Source organism: Sceloporus undulatus, chromosome 3 (assembly GCF_019175285.1).
Source record: "Sceloporus undulatus isolate JIND9_A2432 ecotype Alabama chromosome 3, SceUnd_v1.1, whole genome shotgun sequence".
Lineage (NCBI taxonomy): Eukaryota > Metazoa > Chordata > Lepidosauria > Squamata > Phrynosomatidae > Sceloporus > Sceloporus undulatus.
In genome coordinates, this window is record NC_056524.1 from 107,138,899 (window position 1) to 107,154,320 (window position 15,422).

A 15,422-nucleotide genomic window follows, 5' to 3' on the forward strand; every position below is an offset into this window, starting at 1 on the left:
GTTACTTGCTACTGGCTACTGTCTACTGGACATGATGGTTGCAAGCTCTTAAATTTTCAAAGATTGCATGCCTCAAACAGAACTTGGAAGATTACCCAGAGCATCATCCTACCCACTCTTCAGTTATGAATATCTTCAGCATATAATTATATTCACTCTTAAGAGTAAGATTCTGTCTCTGAATGCTAAATCCTGGAGAACAAAAGCAGGAGAGGGCTACCGCTGCATAACCTGTTTGTGGGCTTCCAAAAGTAAACAAGAGGTGACACTAGGCATATAGAAACAAAACCACACTATGAAAGAAGTACTTCCAAAAGTGATGCATCCTTTTATATATCAATAATGGCTATGTTCTTTTATGTGGTTTTTCTTTGTTTGTTACATCAACCAATTGTGGAAATAATTTTCTATTCTCACACACATCAGCCTCACAAAAGCAAATATTAAAGCAGAATTATATTGGATTGTTCAGTGGTGGAGAGAGGCTGCATTTACACTGTAGAAATAAAGCAGTTTTAAATCACTTTAACTGCCATGGCTCCATCCTACAGAATTCTGGGATCTGTAGTTTTGTGAGGCACCAACACTCTTTGGTAGAAAAGCTTAAAGACCTTGTAAAACTACAAATGAATGGGTTACATCAGATGGAGTTGCACACTTAAAATGATATCAAACTGCATTATTTCTACAGTGTAGATGCATCCACACACACAGAGAGAAATATAGAAAATGCTATTTTATGGTAAGTGGATTTGATGTTAATAACTCCCCTCCTTTTTTTTGTAAAACTTTTTCTGATACAGTATTAACAAGTCTACCCATTTACATTTTGTAAACAAACCTACACATGCACAGACATTTTCCTTAACCTTGCTCTAAAAGTGCCATTAAGCAGTTTTTAGTGCATAGAATACAGATGCCTAATATCATTCTTTAGTTTGGTTTACACAATTTCCTGCACAGGACACTATAGCTACATTTTCAGCTATATCTTCTGTTCTGTTTGATGGATAACTGTTGGTAGACTTCATGTAATGAAAATGGAAAACAGAGTACAGAAAGAAAAGAGAATCTGAACTCAAGGGTGGAAGGCAGCCTTGTGAGCAAAGCATTACAGGTTTTATTTTTATTTTTAATAAGGTTGAGTCTACCTTATCTGGAATTCCAAAATCTGAAATATTACAAAAAACAAAACTTTTTTTCATAAGTGGCTGAGATAATTGTTCTTTTTCTTTCTGAAAGTTCACTGCACACAAGTTTTGTTTCATGCCCAAAATTATTAAAATACAGCTGGGAGTTGTATCCCAAAAAACGAATGTTTCTTTTCCTAGACCCAGGACATTACATCCAGGAAAGATGCAATCACTCCTTTCATGGAAAGCTTTCAATTGGTTTAAATATTGGCAAAGTTCTACAGAAAGATTTCTCCCAGAGGGTTCTCCACTTTATTGGAAGTTGTCTGTCAGGTGGCAGTTAGATGTAGTGCCACTCTTCTTCTGACCCTTGCTGTTACTGTTTATTACCTTCAGCCATTCTTCCAATCCAGCAGTTCTGAAAGTGTTTGGTTTTTTTTTTCCTGAAGTGGGGGTAGACCTGTATTTAGTTCAGCAGGTAATATTTTAGCTGCTGACTGAAGTATTACAAAGGGCTGAGGAATTTGTGCCTAAGCCGATGTTGTTTGACTTTAGTTCCTATCAGCCTCAGTCAGGTAGAGTATTACTGAGGCGGCATCATCATCATCATCATCATCATCATCATCATCATCATCATCATCATCATCATCATCAATTTTATTTTTACCCTGCCTTTCCATAAATATGATCAAGGCGGCTTACAAAATACCATGAGACTGGTATTTTTTTTTCAACATCTAGAAGACAACAGGTTTTCCAATCTTGTTCTAGCTATTAAGATATTTCCTATGTATTAAGTAGGTTATCCTACATAGTATCTTTTTTCAAAAACAATTTACACTTCCTGATTTTTGAAAAAGTAACATGCAACAGGATTCATCTAGGAATGGAAACAGGCTACATACAGAAAGTCTTGTAGTCTCCAGTATGACTAATTTATACAACAGTGTTTACTCAGGGCAGACACCACGTTAGGTACTAGCACACAGTTAAACAGTTCAATGTCCTCCTATACTAGAAAGATTTGGAAATACAGGCTTTTAAAGTGTATGAGAATAGATATTACAAGGGAATACAAAGGACTACACCTACTGACATGCCAAAGCAAATACGTCTACTAAAAGGCAGTCTTAAAATTGTCTATATCAAGGTGTTCACAAACATACAAGACCCTTTAACAGCAATGACTTTTACAAAGAAACATTTCCTTATTAAAGTTGGACACTACAGTCACTTGGTATTTTTTCTAAGTTAGGTGTGGGCTAGAATCACAGTATGAGGGATGCTATATGTAGCAGCTGCACAGGCATTGCTTTAAGCAGCTGTTTGAACTATCATCCTGTGTGATCCATTTCTTTTCAACAAGGGTGCAGTTCTTTGGGAACCTATGGTTCAATGTTTAAATTAAATGAGAAGCTGGTTCTCACAAACAGTTTCCTCATAATGCTTTAACACCAACTGGTCAGGAATAATCCATACCTGAAACTTCCCTTGTGGGAAGATGTGATCTATTTTTCTAGAACTCTCATAACATGTTGTAAAGTCCTCCAAGGGTCTTAAACGATATTTTGTATTTTAGTATCTAAATATGAAGTAGAATTCATACCACATTAGTTATAGTGGACACACATAAAAACCTCTGGACAAATTACAGCAATGCCATTATAAAAACTGAAAACATACCAAAAGTGGTGTTCAGTCCTGTTTGTTGGTACTGTGCATTTCAAAATAAAATCAACAATTTACATGGGATTTTGTAGCACACATATGTCAGGGTTTTGTTTGAGGAAGAATATTTTGCCAGGATCTGTAATTATCCAAAGCTGTAATTTGTCCAGATGTTTGCCTGTTCATTTTCATCACTGAACCATTTAAACAAATACAACTGTATGCTGCACAACAATATTATCACTGAATGGCAATGCACAGAAAAATAGATAAAATATTCAAAAAACTTAAAAGAACATTTTGACCCAATTACGATTTTCCTTTATCCTACAGGAAGGGTGAAGGAGAAGGTGTTATGTTCTTGTTTTCTAACACACCATCCTCAAACCTTGTTTTGCTTTTCATTTGGCAGTAACAGCACAGGACAATGCAATTTAACAGCACTGGGGAATTTTCACAACATTAACATAGGTTTCTGCCAGTGCTGTTCAGTTGTACCCTTTGTCAGGTGAAGTGTAGCTGAAAAACTGTTTGCTTACATTTTACAATGCTCCCTCCCTTAACTGTTTATAACATCCCGAACACTCCCTCTCATGTGTAATGCAAGAAAGCAAGCATTAACATTAATTTGGTAAGCATTATTATTTCCTTGTGCACAGGCCTTACCTGGGGATATTAGTGAGGTATGTCAGGACATTCTGAAAATCATTTTCTGGAATTTCACTAAATGTTGAATATTCTGGAAATGTGATGACGGGACAACCATCCTTTCCTCGCCCACCTAAGAAGGAAAAATAAAAAAACAACCATAATATTACCTATTCACCATTTGATACCCAAAACAAACCTAATCAAGGTATTAACATGAGAACAATTTACTTATTTCCAGCCCTCATCTCCTTAGGGACCAGCCCACAACACATTTTGTCTATTGCAACATATTTAATATTTTCACACATTTACCACTGTCTTCCTCATGTGTCTGTGAGTGTATGCTTGCAGGGATTGTATAGCCATACTATTTTGGCTAGTAAGTTACAAACACTCAAAAGACTTTAACTGTCCTTATAATACTAATGATGATAAAATGGAATAAGAACATCTATGAGTATAGGTTGAAGGAGGGTAGGGGGAAGGAAGAGTTTACAATACACCACTGGCAAAGAATGCTCCATCTCTCAAATTAAAAAACAACAACAACCTTTTAAAAAGCCCTGCCTGGATATAATTTTGCAACAACAACAACCTTGCATTTCTTAATTAGTTAATTTTATGGTATAGATCAGGGGTGGGTAAGTGGGGTCCTCCAGAGTTCTGTGTCACACAACTGTGCTGATGGAGTGTCACCTCTGGATACTTTTCTTTGTACAATATTCATTTTGTATACTGAGGTTTCCCAGACACAGAACAACATGTAAAAAGTAAATGAAATACATATTTTAGAAGGCATTAATAAAGAATGACTACAAGTTAATAATTCAACATGTTTCTAAAAAAATCTATCAGGAGCATTCAGTTTCTCACCTGACAGAAAGGCAAACTTTTTTCTCAACTGGACCTCAATATCTTCAGCACAGAGGGGAACAATATCTTGATGCATGATTTCATCTGAAACAAATCCCAAGAAAAACAATGTGTAATTTTATACAGAAACATTTGGTGTTTTTTTTTATAATGCCTTTTCACAATTGTGCTCAGCATCCATTTAAAAATGGGTCATAAAACCAATTAAAAGTAAACACTGAAGCTGTGAAGATTAAAGTCAAAAATAGTAAAACTATATATTTACAAATAAAAGGCTGCAATGCTGAGGAAAATATAATTGTTTCTACCTTAGGTTCAGATTGTGAGATAACCTTTAGTAAGCAGCTGAGATCTAAAAATCAGAGCACTGATCTCACAGAATATTCCCATAAATTCACAAAGTTTCACCTTAGTGTAGCAGATAGGTCAATAGATAATGCTTTTCAATAAGTAGTATAACATTCTTATCTGAATCCTACTGACAGTTCCTATGGGAAGAGACTAACTAAACAACTGAGCTGGCACTTATGAAAATCTCCTCAATTCTATGAGTCTACTCTACCTGGGATTACCAACAAGAGCTGGGCATTTGAGCTCTTTTGTACACATTTTTGTTTGGTATCAGTAAGTGTTACCTGGTGAATTGGTATGATATGGTATTATCATTTGCCTTTCACAGTAGTATGGCACCTCAGAAAATACACACAGATAAAGATACATGTTTTCTATTAACCACTACTAGAATTCACATTTTAACAAAGGAGAGAGCTGCGTTTGGGCATCCCTATATTTATTTCTATAAAACATGTCTATGTACCCATGGGCATGGTGTGTCTCTTTATTTTTTCCCTGGTAGACAGCCAGGGTGCAGTGCTTGAGAAACCTTGTCTCCTAGGGGACTTTGATGTTAGAATCTGGGGCTGCCTCCACAAACAGAAAGGTGAAAAGCCACTGTGTGCACCTGGCACATGATGTGTGGCACATATGACCTGCCTACTGGAGAGTTGTGACATTCATCCTATGTGTGTTTTCATTAACCTATGTGCAAATGAAAGTATTGGCACACTATATATTTTCCCCTGAACCCTTATCTCTATTAACACAAAATAATTAGCCAGAAATGGGCAACTATCCATAAGCAGTTTCCTGCCTTGGGATCCATTAGGGGCTGCACACTCTGCAAAAATGCCCCCTTCCACAAAATGTGGAAGTGTGCAGAAGTCCCCTGGTTTTGAAAAATTGCTATTTTTTTATGTTAAGAAGAGATTGCATTCTGTTTATAATGTGAACTGCCCCTCCTGGATGTTTCCAGGATGCATCTCACTCTGCTCTTGGACCACAAAAAGGTTAGTACATGGAATCAAGAGCTGCAAAAACAGACTGGGGGGCATATTTGGAACCAGGACCATACTTGCCTACTTCTGTGTAAGATATAATGAACATGAAACAAATAACACATTTTAACCAGTTTTAGCACTGCACATCAATACATACTACTAAATCTGAAGGTTAAGAGTACAAGTGACAGCTTCAAGTTGAGACTGAAAACTACTAGAGGAGGATGTTTAAAACAGAGAGCGTTGCCTAGAAGTAGCTGAGTAGCTCATTTTCACAAAGCTTTCTTTAAGGATGTACCATGGACAGCACCACTTCCCACAAAATTTCCTACGATATCATATTCATAATACATATATTTTCATAGGTATCTTTTACCACATGTACTCACTAACACCCTTGGTATCTATCAGGGTTGGTTATGTGTATGTGCAAAAAATAGACACGTATGTCCATTATACATGATAGTATAATTCAGGGTACTATTGATTTCTTCAATGGAAACAGTATCTTATGTAGAGTATATTTTGCATTCAAAAGATCACAGGCTCAATTCCTAGCAACTTCAGTTAAGGATGGGAATGCCCCAAGAGAGCTTCTATTATTTTGTGCAGTCAGTTCAGAGTAAGACAGGTTAATGATATGATTCAGAGCCCTGGTGGTGCAGTGGTTAAATGCCTGTACTGCAACCACTCACTCATAAACCACAAGGTTGTGAGTTCAATACCAGCCAGGGGCTCAAGGTCAACTTGGCTTGGCATCCTTCTGAGGCCACTAAAATGAGCACCCAGCGTGTTGGGGACAATTAGCTATACATTGTAAACCACTTAGGGAGTGCTTATGTGAAATGATAAGCAGTATAGAAATGTATTTTCTATTGCTATTCAGTAGAAAGTGGCTTCCAGTGTTGTTATGGCTTATGTCAAGTTGCATAATCAGTTTTTGAGGCTGTAACATCTGAAGAGGCACTTCTCCTTTAAAAGTATAAGTGGTATTAAGGCTATAAAAAGAGATGTCTGTAAAAATAGGACATAAGACAAAACCTATGCACTGCACCCATTTAAAGTATGACTACAAACTATATGAAAACTACAAAAGGATAAAAGAGCTTAGGGGGTTACAGGTCCTAAGAGCAGCCCAGAGAAGAAATCCTTGGCTGCACTGCTGAAGTATCAAGTGCAATCCACAGAATGCACCATTTCAAGTTGAATGCATGCTGTTCTTCTATTATGCTTCATTTCTTTTTTGCCCCACACAATCTTTCCATAATTTTGGGTAGCAAAAGACCCATTAAACATTGAAATATTTAGATGATTACAAATACTTAACTCAGATCTGCAGCCTTGAAATCTAATACACTTTGCAAATATTTCACTTCTGATTCCTTGCCTAAAAAATCCCTATGAAATATATGCAGTTGACAGGTGATTTGAAGGCGCGTGCACATGCACGCATGCACACACACACTTTAATGAAACGGATACTATACATTAGTAGTAAAACCAAAAACTGTGTCGAATAGTACTAACAGCAGCAAATAACTGCAATTCTGAAAAATGAAAGACTGGTTAGATAGGCTTGTTTCCTTTGCAGAGTTTACAAAGAGCCTCCTATACAAGCTTTTACCATGGTCAGATTTTCAGCTGGGTGGAATTCCTTGCATCTGCAACAGAAGGTTTAGCAAGGTATGGGAAGCAAAATTAACCATCAGGTGAAATGGGTTAAACACAACTCCAACTTACTGCAGTAAGCTTGCAGTGGTAAACAGCAGGAAAACAGCCATATGACCATATGCTGATCAATTGCTGACTGTATCATATAAGCCTTTGCACAGGGATAACACTGGTGGGAATGGCATCCTAGGCCACAGTACTTTGCCAGAAGACTGCTGTGCACCCTCAGTATTTACTAATTTGTCCTCCTTAACTAAGCTGGGATCTTGAGTATCCCTCCCATCTCTTAATGTTATTTCTTGTTGGATGGGGAGAGAACCCATCCTTGCTTACCCCATCCAGTTACTGTACCAATGCATCCAATGCCCGGAAAAAACATTTTGAAAAAAATACAAAACTGTATGTTTAACTAATAATCTACAGTCACAGATAAAAGATAGGCAAACCCCCCCCCATATGAATTACTAAATTGTACATGTGAGTTAAAACAGTCCCATCAACCAGTGATTGATTTTCATTAGTAGTAACAAAGTTTGTAGCACTAAGGCAAGTAAGTGTCAGTCAGAAATGCTGTTATGTATCTTCAAGCTGTTTTTAACCTGATGTTGTTGTGTGCCTTCAAGTCATTTGTGACTTATGGCTACTAAGGCAAACCTATCCCAGGTTTTTCTTGGCAGGATTTGTTCAGAGGAGGTTTGCCATTGCCTTAGTCTGATGGTGAGAGAATATGACTTGTTCAAGGTTACCCATAGTTTCCATGGTTTGAACCCTGGCCTCCATAGTTTAGTGTTCAAATCACTACACCATGCTTGACCCTATTGTGGGGTTTCCTTAGCAAGATTTATTCAAAACGGATTTGCTATTGCTTTCTTCAGAGAGTGAGTGTGACTTACCATAGGGCCCCCAGTTGGTTCCATGGAAGAGCTGGTCTCCCAAAATCTTCATCTATCACTCATAGCACTACACCACACTGACTTTCAAATTGGCAATGGGAATGCCAAAATTATGGGACAAGCCACACTCTTTTATAGTTAGGAGTTATATTGGGAGTAGAAAAGAAAGATGAGGTTTCATTTCAGGTCTGTTCCTCATTTGTACCCCTGGAAAGCATCAGTCTGAGTCAACTGGATCTTGCATTCAGGACTAGTGTGGGCAATGCCCAGAATTAGCTCAAATAATAACCATGGGGCATATAAAAATATGATTGGACTACTCTAACCTCATCCCAGTCACACATGATGGGAACAAAAGATTTTCCACAAGCAGGGACCTGAGACTTCTCTTAGCATAGGAAATAGTGAGTTTCCTCATCAATACTGATTTCAGCATATTTAAATAGAAAATCACTACTACCCACATTATGAAGCACTGGAATGATTTCCATTATTTTTCATATTATTTTTTTTCCAGAATGAGAGCATTCTCACTTCATATTTTAACAAACTTAAATTTAGCCCTCCTTGAAGAGATAATTATAGACTTTCTTCAGAAAAATGTGCGAGTTACAGATGTTTTATTTTAAGCACATACATTTCATAATTGAGTAATACGTCTGGAGAATGAACTGTTCCTCACGAAACACAAGTGAGTGTATTGTAGTAGTCTATAAGAGACATCCTTCATTATATTTTAAAAAAGAAGTCCCTTATATCATGACTTAAAAGCATGCCATTCATCATCTACAAGTGGGGAATTGAAGTCCTGAAGCAAATCTTTTAATTTCACATCCCTTTGGGGCCTTTATCCTCCTCCCTACCCAAAGTTTGGGGAGCTCCATAAGTAAGGCAATTTGAATTATGAAATGGTTAGACTGTAGGAAGCTTTATATGGCAAATGAGTGAATATCACTATTAACTAACAGAATAAGCAGCTGTTTCTTCAGACTTCTTAACCTGGAAGTCTACTGTAGCAACTTCTTAAGAAGTGCAATTAGAAGCAAACTTTTGGAATCAGAACAAAAATGAGAAAATGTATATCCTAAATATATCATTAGCATCAAGCAAACTTTTGGAATCAGAACAAAAATTAGAAATTGTATATCCTAAATATATCATTAGCATCACAAGAAAATGTTGCGAAAAGCACAAGCACTGTAAGTTCTCAACTCTCCCTTCCCTCCTTTACATTCTGTTATTTGTATCATAGGGGCTCTACACACCACACCGATCTGGCCTTTGGAAGCTTCAAAAAGGAGCCGCAAAAAGCGGCTTTTTTTTTGTGCCCTCCAAAGGGTGCCATAGCCATGGCAGCACAGCTCTGTGGTGCCCCTTGAATGCTGTGTCATCTGGATGCAGCGCTGGAGGTGCATCGTGATGTCATGTGCTGTCTGGAGTGGCACACAGCATCACGGTGCCCTGGGGGCAGAGTCAGGGCATCCATCGTCAGGATGCTGCACCCTGTCTCTGCCCACAGGCCGGCCTTTCATAGAATCATAGAGTTAGAAGAGACCGCAAGGGCCATCCAGTCCAACCCCCTGCCATGCAGGAAATCTAAATCAAAGCATCCCCGACAGATGGCCATCCAGCCTCTGTTTAGCTGGTCTGTATAGGGCCTTAGTTAATTTGTATTCTTGTAGGACTGATGAATCACAGGTAAATTTATAGTGCTGCTAACTGAAATTTTGTTAGCAGTTTTGGTAAATATTGCAAAACATAGCAAGTTAAAACTGTGGATGTGGCTTCTGTTGTTAAGGATGTGCTTCAAATCTTGAAGTGTATAAATGTGTACACTGACTCTCACAATAAGAGCAGTCATATCAAATTCTCATTGATTTAGTGGATCAACTCTAGTTACTGTTAGGTAAATCAAAATCAAATTTCTGTTATTCTGAAAAAAATGTCCAGTAAGAAACAAAGTTACTAGTAAATGTCAGCATCGCCATCATTTCCAGCTTGACAATGCTGCTAGATGGTGCAAACTGGGACCCAATCACACTATACAATACTATGATTCTGCCTTAACTGTCATGGCAAAATGCTCCAGAATTCTGGAATTTGTAATTGATGGAGGAATATTTTGAATTCTCAGTCTCACCGAACTCTAGTGATTCAACAAATTACAAATCTCAGGAAGCAGCCATGGCAGTTAAAACAGAATAATAGTGCTAGAATTACATAGTGTGAATGAGCCCCAGGTGTACTAACATTCTTAGTCTGAAGGAGCTGACCCTTCATAGTCCCTTCCCCTATCTTTTCTCTACAATACAACCAATTATTATGTGGGTGAGCAGTAGCCAGTATCAGGTCTTGTTTCGAATTCATTTTCCAACTCTGCATATCTTATATAATTAGGTCGGAATCTACAACAAAATGGAAATCACTCTCCACCTCTTACCAAAACACATCTGAGAAGTGAAATGGAAATACAATTCACCAATGTTCCTACCACACCATTACTCAACCTCATACTTACTTTTCTTTATCAGTTATAGCAAATCCAAAGGCTATAGAGCTGTATTTCTGCCAACACGTTTCTAAGTTTTTAACCTTAAAAATCCAAATTAAGGGTCAATTCACATGCCCAGGCTAGCAATCTGAGAGGATCTCAGCAATATATTGGATGTAGCAAAGCAGCTTTGCCAGTGCTCTACATCAGCTTACATTCAACTCCCACCAAGCTACTTAAGAAAAAAGGATCAAGAAAGGGCACAATAAAACTGAATCTACCTTACAGCTGTTGGGTGGAAGCTGCTTGACTGTCTTGCCACTTGCTGAAAGATCTGTGATTAACTCATGTAGCTATCATAACATTTTAGTCATATGAATTACCTTAGCTCTTCAACACAGCTGACCTTGACCAATTTTTTGACATACAGTCACTACAAGTAAAATTTGAACGCAATGCTGTGTGTTCTTTCTTGAGCATAACCACACTGAACACAGACTAAACTTACCTCTTCTGTGTAAACATTCATAAAATAAGAATTCATGAATATAGAGCTATATTGATCTGGACAATGTTTACATGCTTGTATGTTTCTACCATGCTGGAGAATTGTCTCTCAAAACAGTCACTAGGCTATTACCTACCAAGGGGTGTAACTCTCAAACTTTGATGTGCTTTATTCAACTTAGTGGGTGCAGGATGCCTGAAGCAGGGCACATAAAGAATATAGACCTATTGCTACATTGGGTAAGAGATGGGTAAACTGAATGCCCCTTGCAGAGAAACATCACTGACTGCTTTTTTGAAAATGTGAGTACAGAGAACTTCCTTATTCCAGGTCTGTCCGTCCATCCATTTGTCCATCTAGCTCACCTCACAGAGATAGTTTCTCTACAAGTCTTCTTCAGCCCTACATGAAGGTATCAGTGATGGAACCCAAAATCTTCTGCATGGAGCGATGACCCTTCTCTTATGCACCCTAGTCTTCAAACCCTAGGAAGGTCTTATTTGGCATTTAAATCCAGGATATCTCACTCCCAAAGGGAACAATGCCTCCAACAAGCTAGTCTTTATAATTCATAATGCAGTAATTTAAGCTTTTCATGTGTTGGGTTATAAACACCAGGTTGTATACAACGTTTTATAGCTTGCACTGTTGAGAAACCCTAATCCATAGATTTCATAATTTGCAAAATTTTAACTTGGCAGTTAAATCACAGTCACAAGAATCACAAGAAGGAAAGTGAAACTTCTGATTGTGAGCTCAAAGGCTGTGACCAGCACTAAGATATATAATGGTTGACTTTCCACTTTTTCTTAAGAATTTTTTTTATCTTGCAGTGAAATAGTGGGGTATCAAATGTCGCCATTTATAGGCTGAGAAAAAACTAAGATAGAATCTATATCTTACAAATAATATTTCTTGGGCTAGAAGTGGAGGAATGACATGTTTCCTCTTAGTTCTGCCTAAAGCTAATGGATAGCATGGCCAATGTACTCCTGAGAACCTCCCTTACATAAAACTCCCTATTGCTTTTATATGAATTAGCTACTAGTATGAAGTTTTAGCACTCCAGGGATCCAATGTGGTGGAATAGTTGGACTGGGACTTGAAAGAACTACTCCTCACTGAGCCATGATGTACACTGGGTGGCCTTAGACTAGTCACTCTTTCTCTGCCTGGTCTACCTTATATACAGTAGTTGTTATGAGGACAAAGTGAGAAAAACGGAGAACAATGTGTGATACTTTTACACTTGTTGGAGGAAAGGTGGGATACAAGTGTAACTAATAAATTAATAAAAAAAGAAAGGCAGAAGTTCATGCTCACAGTTTATGACACGTTTACAGTGATTACATTTTAACTGCTCAGTTTTAAAGGCTAACGTACTTCTGTTTCCTCAGCACTTACCCCAGGGCTGACATCTTTTTTACACACTACATAATTTTGTTCCAGTGCCTTTAACAACAGATTCAGCAGCCTACAAGTTTGACCTGCTGATCCACAGAAAAAGCCAAGCCTGCTGTTGCTTTTTCCAGGTCAGTGGCACTCTAACTTAATCTGGGCTCACAGAACAGAAAGATTACTCAGAAAACACAAGGATTCTTAGCATTGTCCTCAGTTCACTCAAGAAAACCTTTAAACCAGCTGGCAGGTAGCATTAAGTACAGTTTGCCTGTATAACATTTGTCTCCATTAAAATATGCTTTCATCCAAGAAAACAACAACACATTACAGTATACAAATTTATGTAGAAAATGCACGAAAGACCAAAGGTTGAATATTCTACCAGCTAATATTCTCTTTTCTTAAAAATTCTTATGAGTCTCAAATTTGTTTTCATTTATGTGTTCAGCAGAACACTTTTGCTACAGAAAGCAAAGCAACACTATCTTGAATGCAAGGCATACCCAAAGACTGCTGAAGAACTTATTCTGAAGAGAAAGATCCTCACTTCCAATGTGTAGAGCTACTGAGAACTTGATTTACTATTAAACCCTATTTCTCTAAATAATAAGTGTCTCAGAGATTGAAAGTGCAAAACCAACCTGCCATGTCATTGCTCTTCGTCTTGTATTCCTCTGTTACACTCATGCATACCAAACAGAAAACAAGACTGGCAACGTGAACTGAATCAGCAGTATTTGGTTCCCCTCTCTTCCTCTTTTCCCCTGCCCAATTTCTACAAAAACAAGCTTTCAGTTTCAGAGTGGACTGTACTCTCACTATTTACAATGCCTCCAAAGCTTCATTCATACTCCATTAGAGAGAGAAGATTCTGATGGAAAACACAAACTCAAGATTATTTTTTTAAAAATGTACATCTTAGTGAATATTTGTTGCTAACAAGTTGTGGCACAAGGTGCAATAAAAATTGCAGGAATCATCTTCTCCCCATTCTTGCAGCACTCCACTCACAAAGGTAATAAAATGCCTTGTGAGTGAGAACTACCCTCAAACAGCATGTCAAAGAGAGAGAACAATCTCTAAAGCATCAAGCAGTCCATGCAAAAAGGAAACAGTAATTATGTTTGTCATGATCCTTCAGTAAATATCCTTTAAAGGATCTACATAATAAATGCAAACCAATGTTACGTGGCACCGCACTATTTAAATCTAATACTGTATACTCTTTGGCTTGTCACATGAAAATAAAACCCTGTGAATACAGGCTTATACGTGCATATCTCCACACCAGACAGAAAGATGCAACACTTCAATATCATAATGTAAACTGCATGAATTACTAGAGCACACCAGTCTTGTCAATTCAGTAAATCAATGGGGGTCAGAACAAAAAAAAAGAGGAAAAAAAAACATGAAAGACACACCTGTGCTTTTCTTCAGGAGATACCACAGCTCTGCAATATCCTTGTACAGCAAGGAGATCAGACTTAAAGTCATATTGCCATAAATCAATTCAGCGATGATGAGCTTGCTCCCTCTGAGCCTCTCTTGAAGTCAAGGAAAGCTCAAAACTGCACCTTTCACAGTAAGAGCCAAGCTCAATGGGACACAATACCTTTCTTCAAGTTACAGGCAAAGCCAGTGTGTCTCTCAACAGGATCAGAGGTCCACCAAAGGGCTAGCTATTTATTGCCACCTTCACACTTTCCATTTTTTGGTATAAAGACTTCACATGTAATAGGTTACTCTTAGTTACTCAGAATGTGAAGGTAGCCACCAAGTAAATTCAAACAACCAAGAAACATATTTGTTTAAAACAACAACAACAAATTAATTCTGAAACCCTCCTGGAGTGGTTTGTCAGAAGCCTCCCTTAAGGAACCCTACTTTAACAAATGGTAACCTATCAAGTAAAGCCATCTCTTTTTTAGCCAGAAAGGAACAACACTGATCAGCTGACAGCTGACTCTCTCAAGCTTTCTAATGAGACAATCCCTTGAAATGAAATGGGAAGTTACACATTAAGCTAGTAAAAATTCCCTCATCTCACATTTTTTAAATGAAACTACAGAGAAATAAAATTATGACCTTCACTGGACTCTTGATCAATGTGTATTCAATAAATATTGAGCTTTGAAACTTTGCTCAGAAGAAATGAAATGCATGAAGTGCATATAATGAAAATAATTGTCTATGAATTCACAGATGATTCTCTTGAAGCATTTCAATAGATTAAAAAAAATCTTCATGTTCCAGATTTCTTTTTTCCTAAACTTTCTACAGGTATGTTCTGAAAGTAGCAGATCTGGTACCCGTCTGACAGTTATGACACAGAAGGACAAAAAATGCACCCAGTTATAATACTTTTAAAGACTGTAAGAAAAGGTTAGGCAATAACTTCATAAAATGTTTATTTATGCAAACAAGCTTAAGACAGTATGAAACAGATCTTTTCTCTGAAAAACCTGCTCTCTCTTTCCCTTCGCAGGTGTAAAACCATGTGGTTTTTTAAATTTAAAATATTTTTATATGTAAACTTATGTTAAAATAATTTTTAAAAGAAAGATGTTTGACCTTCCATATAGTTCACTGGTAAGTGACTATGAACTTTCTCCTACCAATGTTAAGCAAAGTCTTACTTCAGTTGATCCTTTTAGGTAATTACTACAAGGCTGATTATCTGTTAATTAGCAACCTCAAGATTATTTATTAGCAGTTTCAGACTCACTAATACAGATTGGCAAGACAGTAAATGAAAGTGACAGAAACTACTGTTTAAAAAGATCCAAGAATAAA

The 15,422-nt window shown here is 37.4% G+C and overlaps 1 protein-coding gene across 9 annotated transcripts in view; it reads right to left on the bottom strand.

Annotated features, from left to right (window-relative positions):
* MCF2L (MCF.2 cell line derived transforming sequence like) overlaps window positions 1-15,422 on the bottom strand; it is a 142,480-nt gene that overhangs the window by 55,991 nt on the left and 71,067 nt on the right. For 2 of the 9 annotated variants that reach the window (XM_042457234.1, XM_042457232.1), the window contains exons 1-3: window positions 14,051-14,257; window positions 4,326-4,409; window positions 3,468-3,582 (exon numbers count right to left, since the gene is read on the bottom strand). In XM_042457234.1, the coding sequence (XP_042313168.1) occupies window positions 3,468-3,582; window positions 4,326-4,409; window positions 14,051-14,123 (272 nt within the window). In that variant the 5' untranslated portion in view covers window positions 14,124-14,257. Of the gene's footprint in view, window positions 1-3,467; window positions 3,583-4,325; window positions 4,410-13,267; window positions 13,304-14,050; window positions 14,260-15,422 lie in introns of those variants that run through there. The other 7 variants (XM_042457227.1, XM_042457225.1, XM_042457231.1 and 4 more) reach the window with 4 other exon arrangements.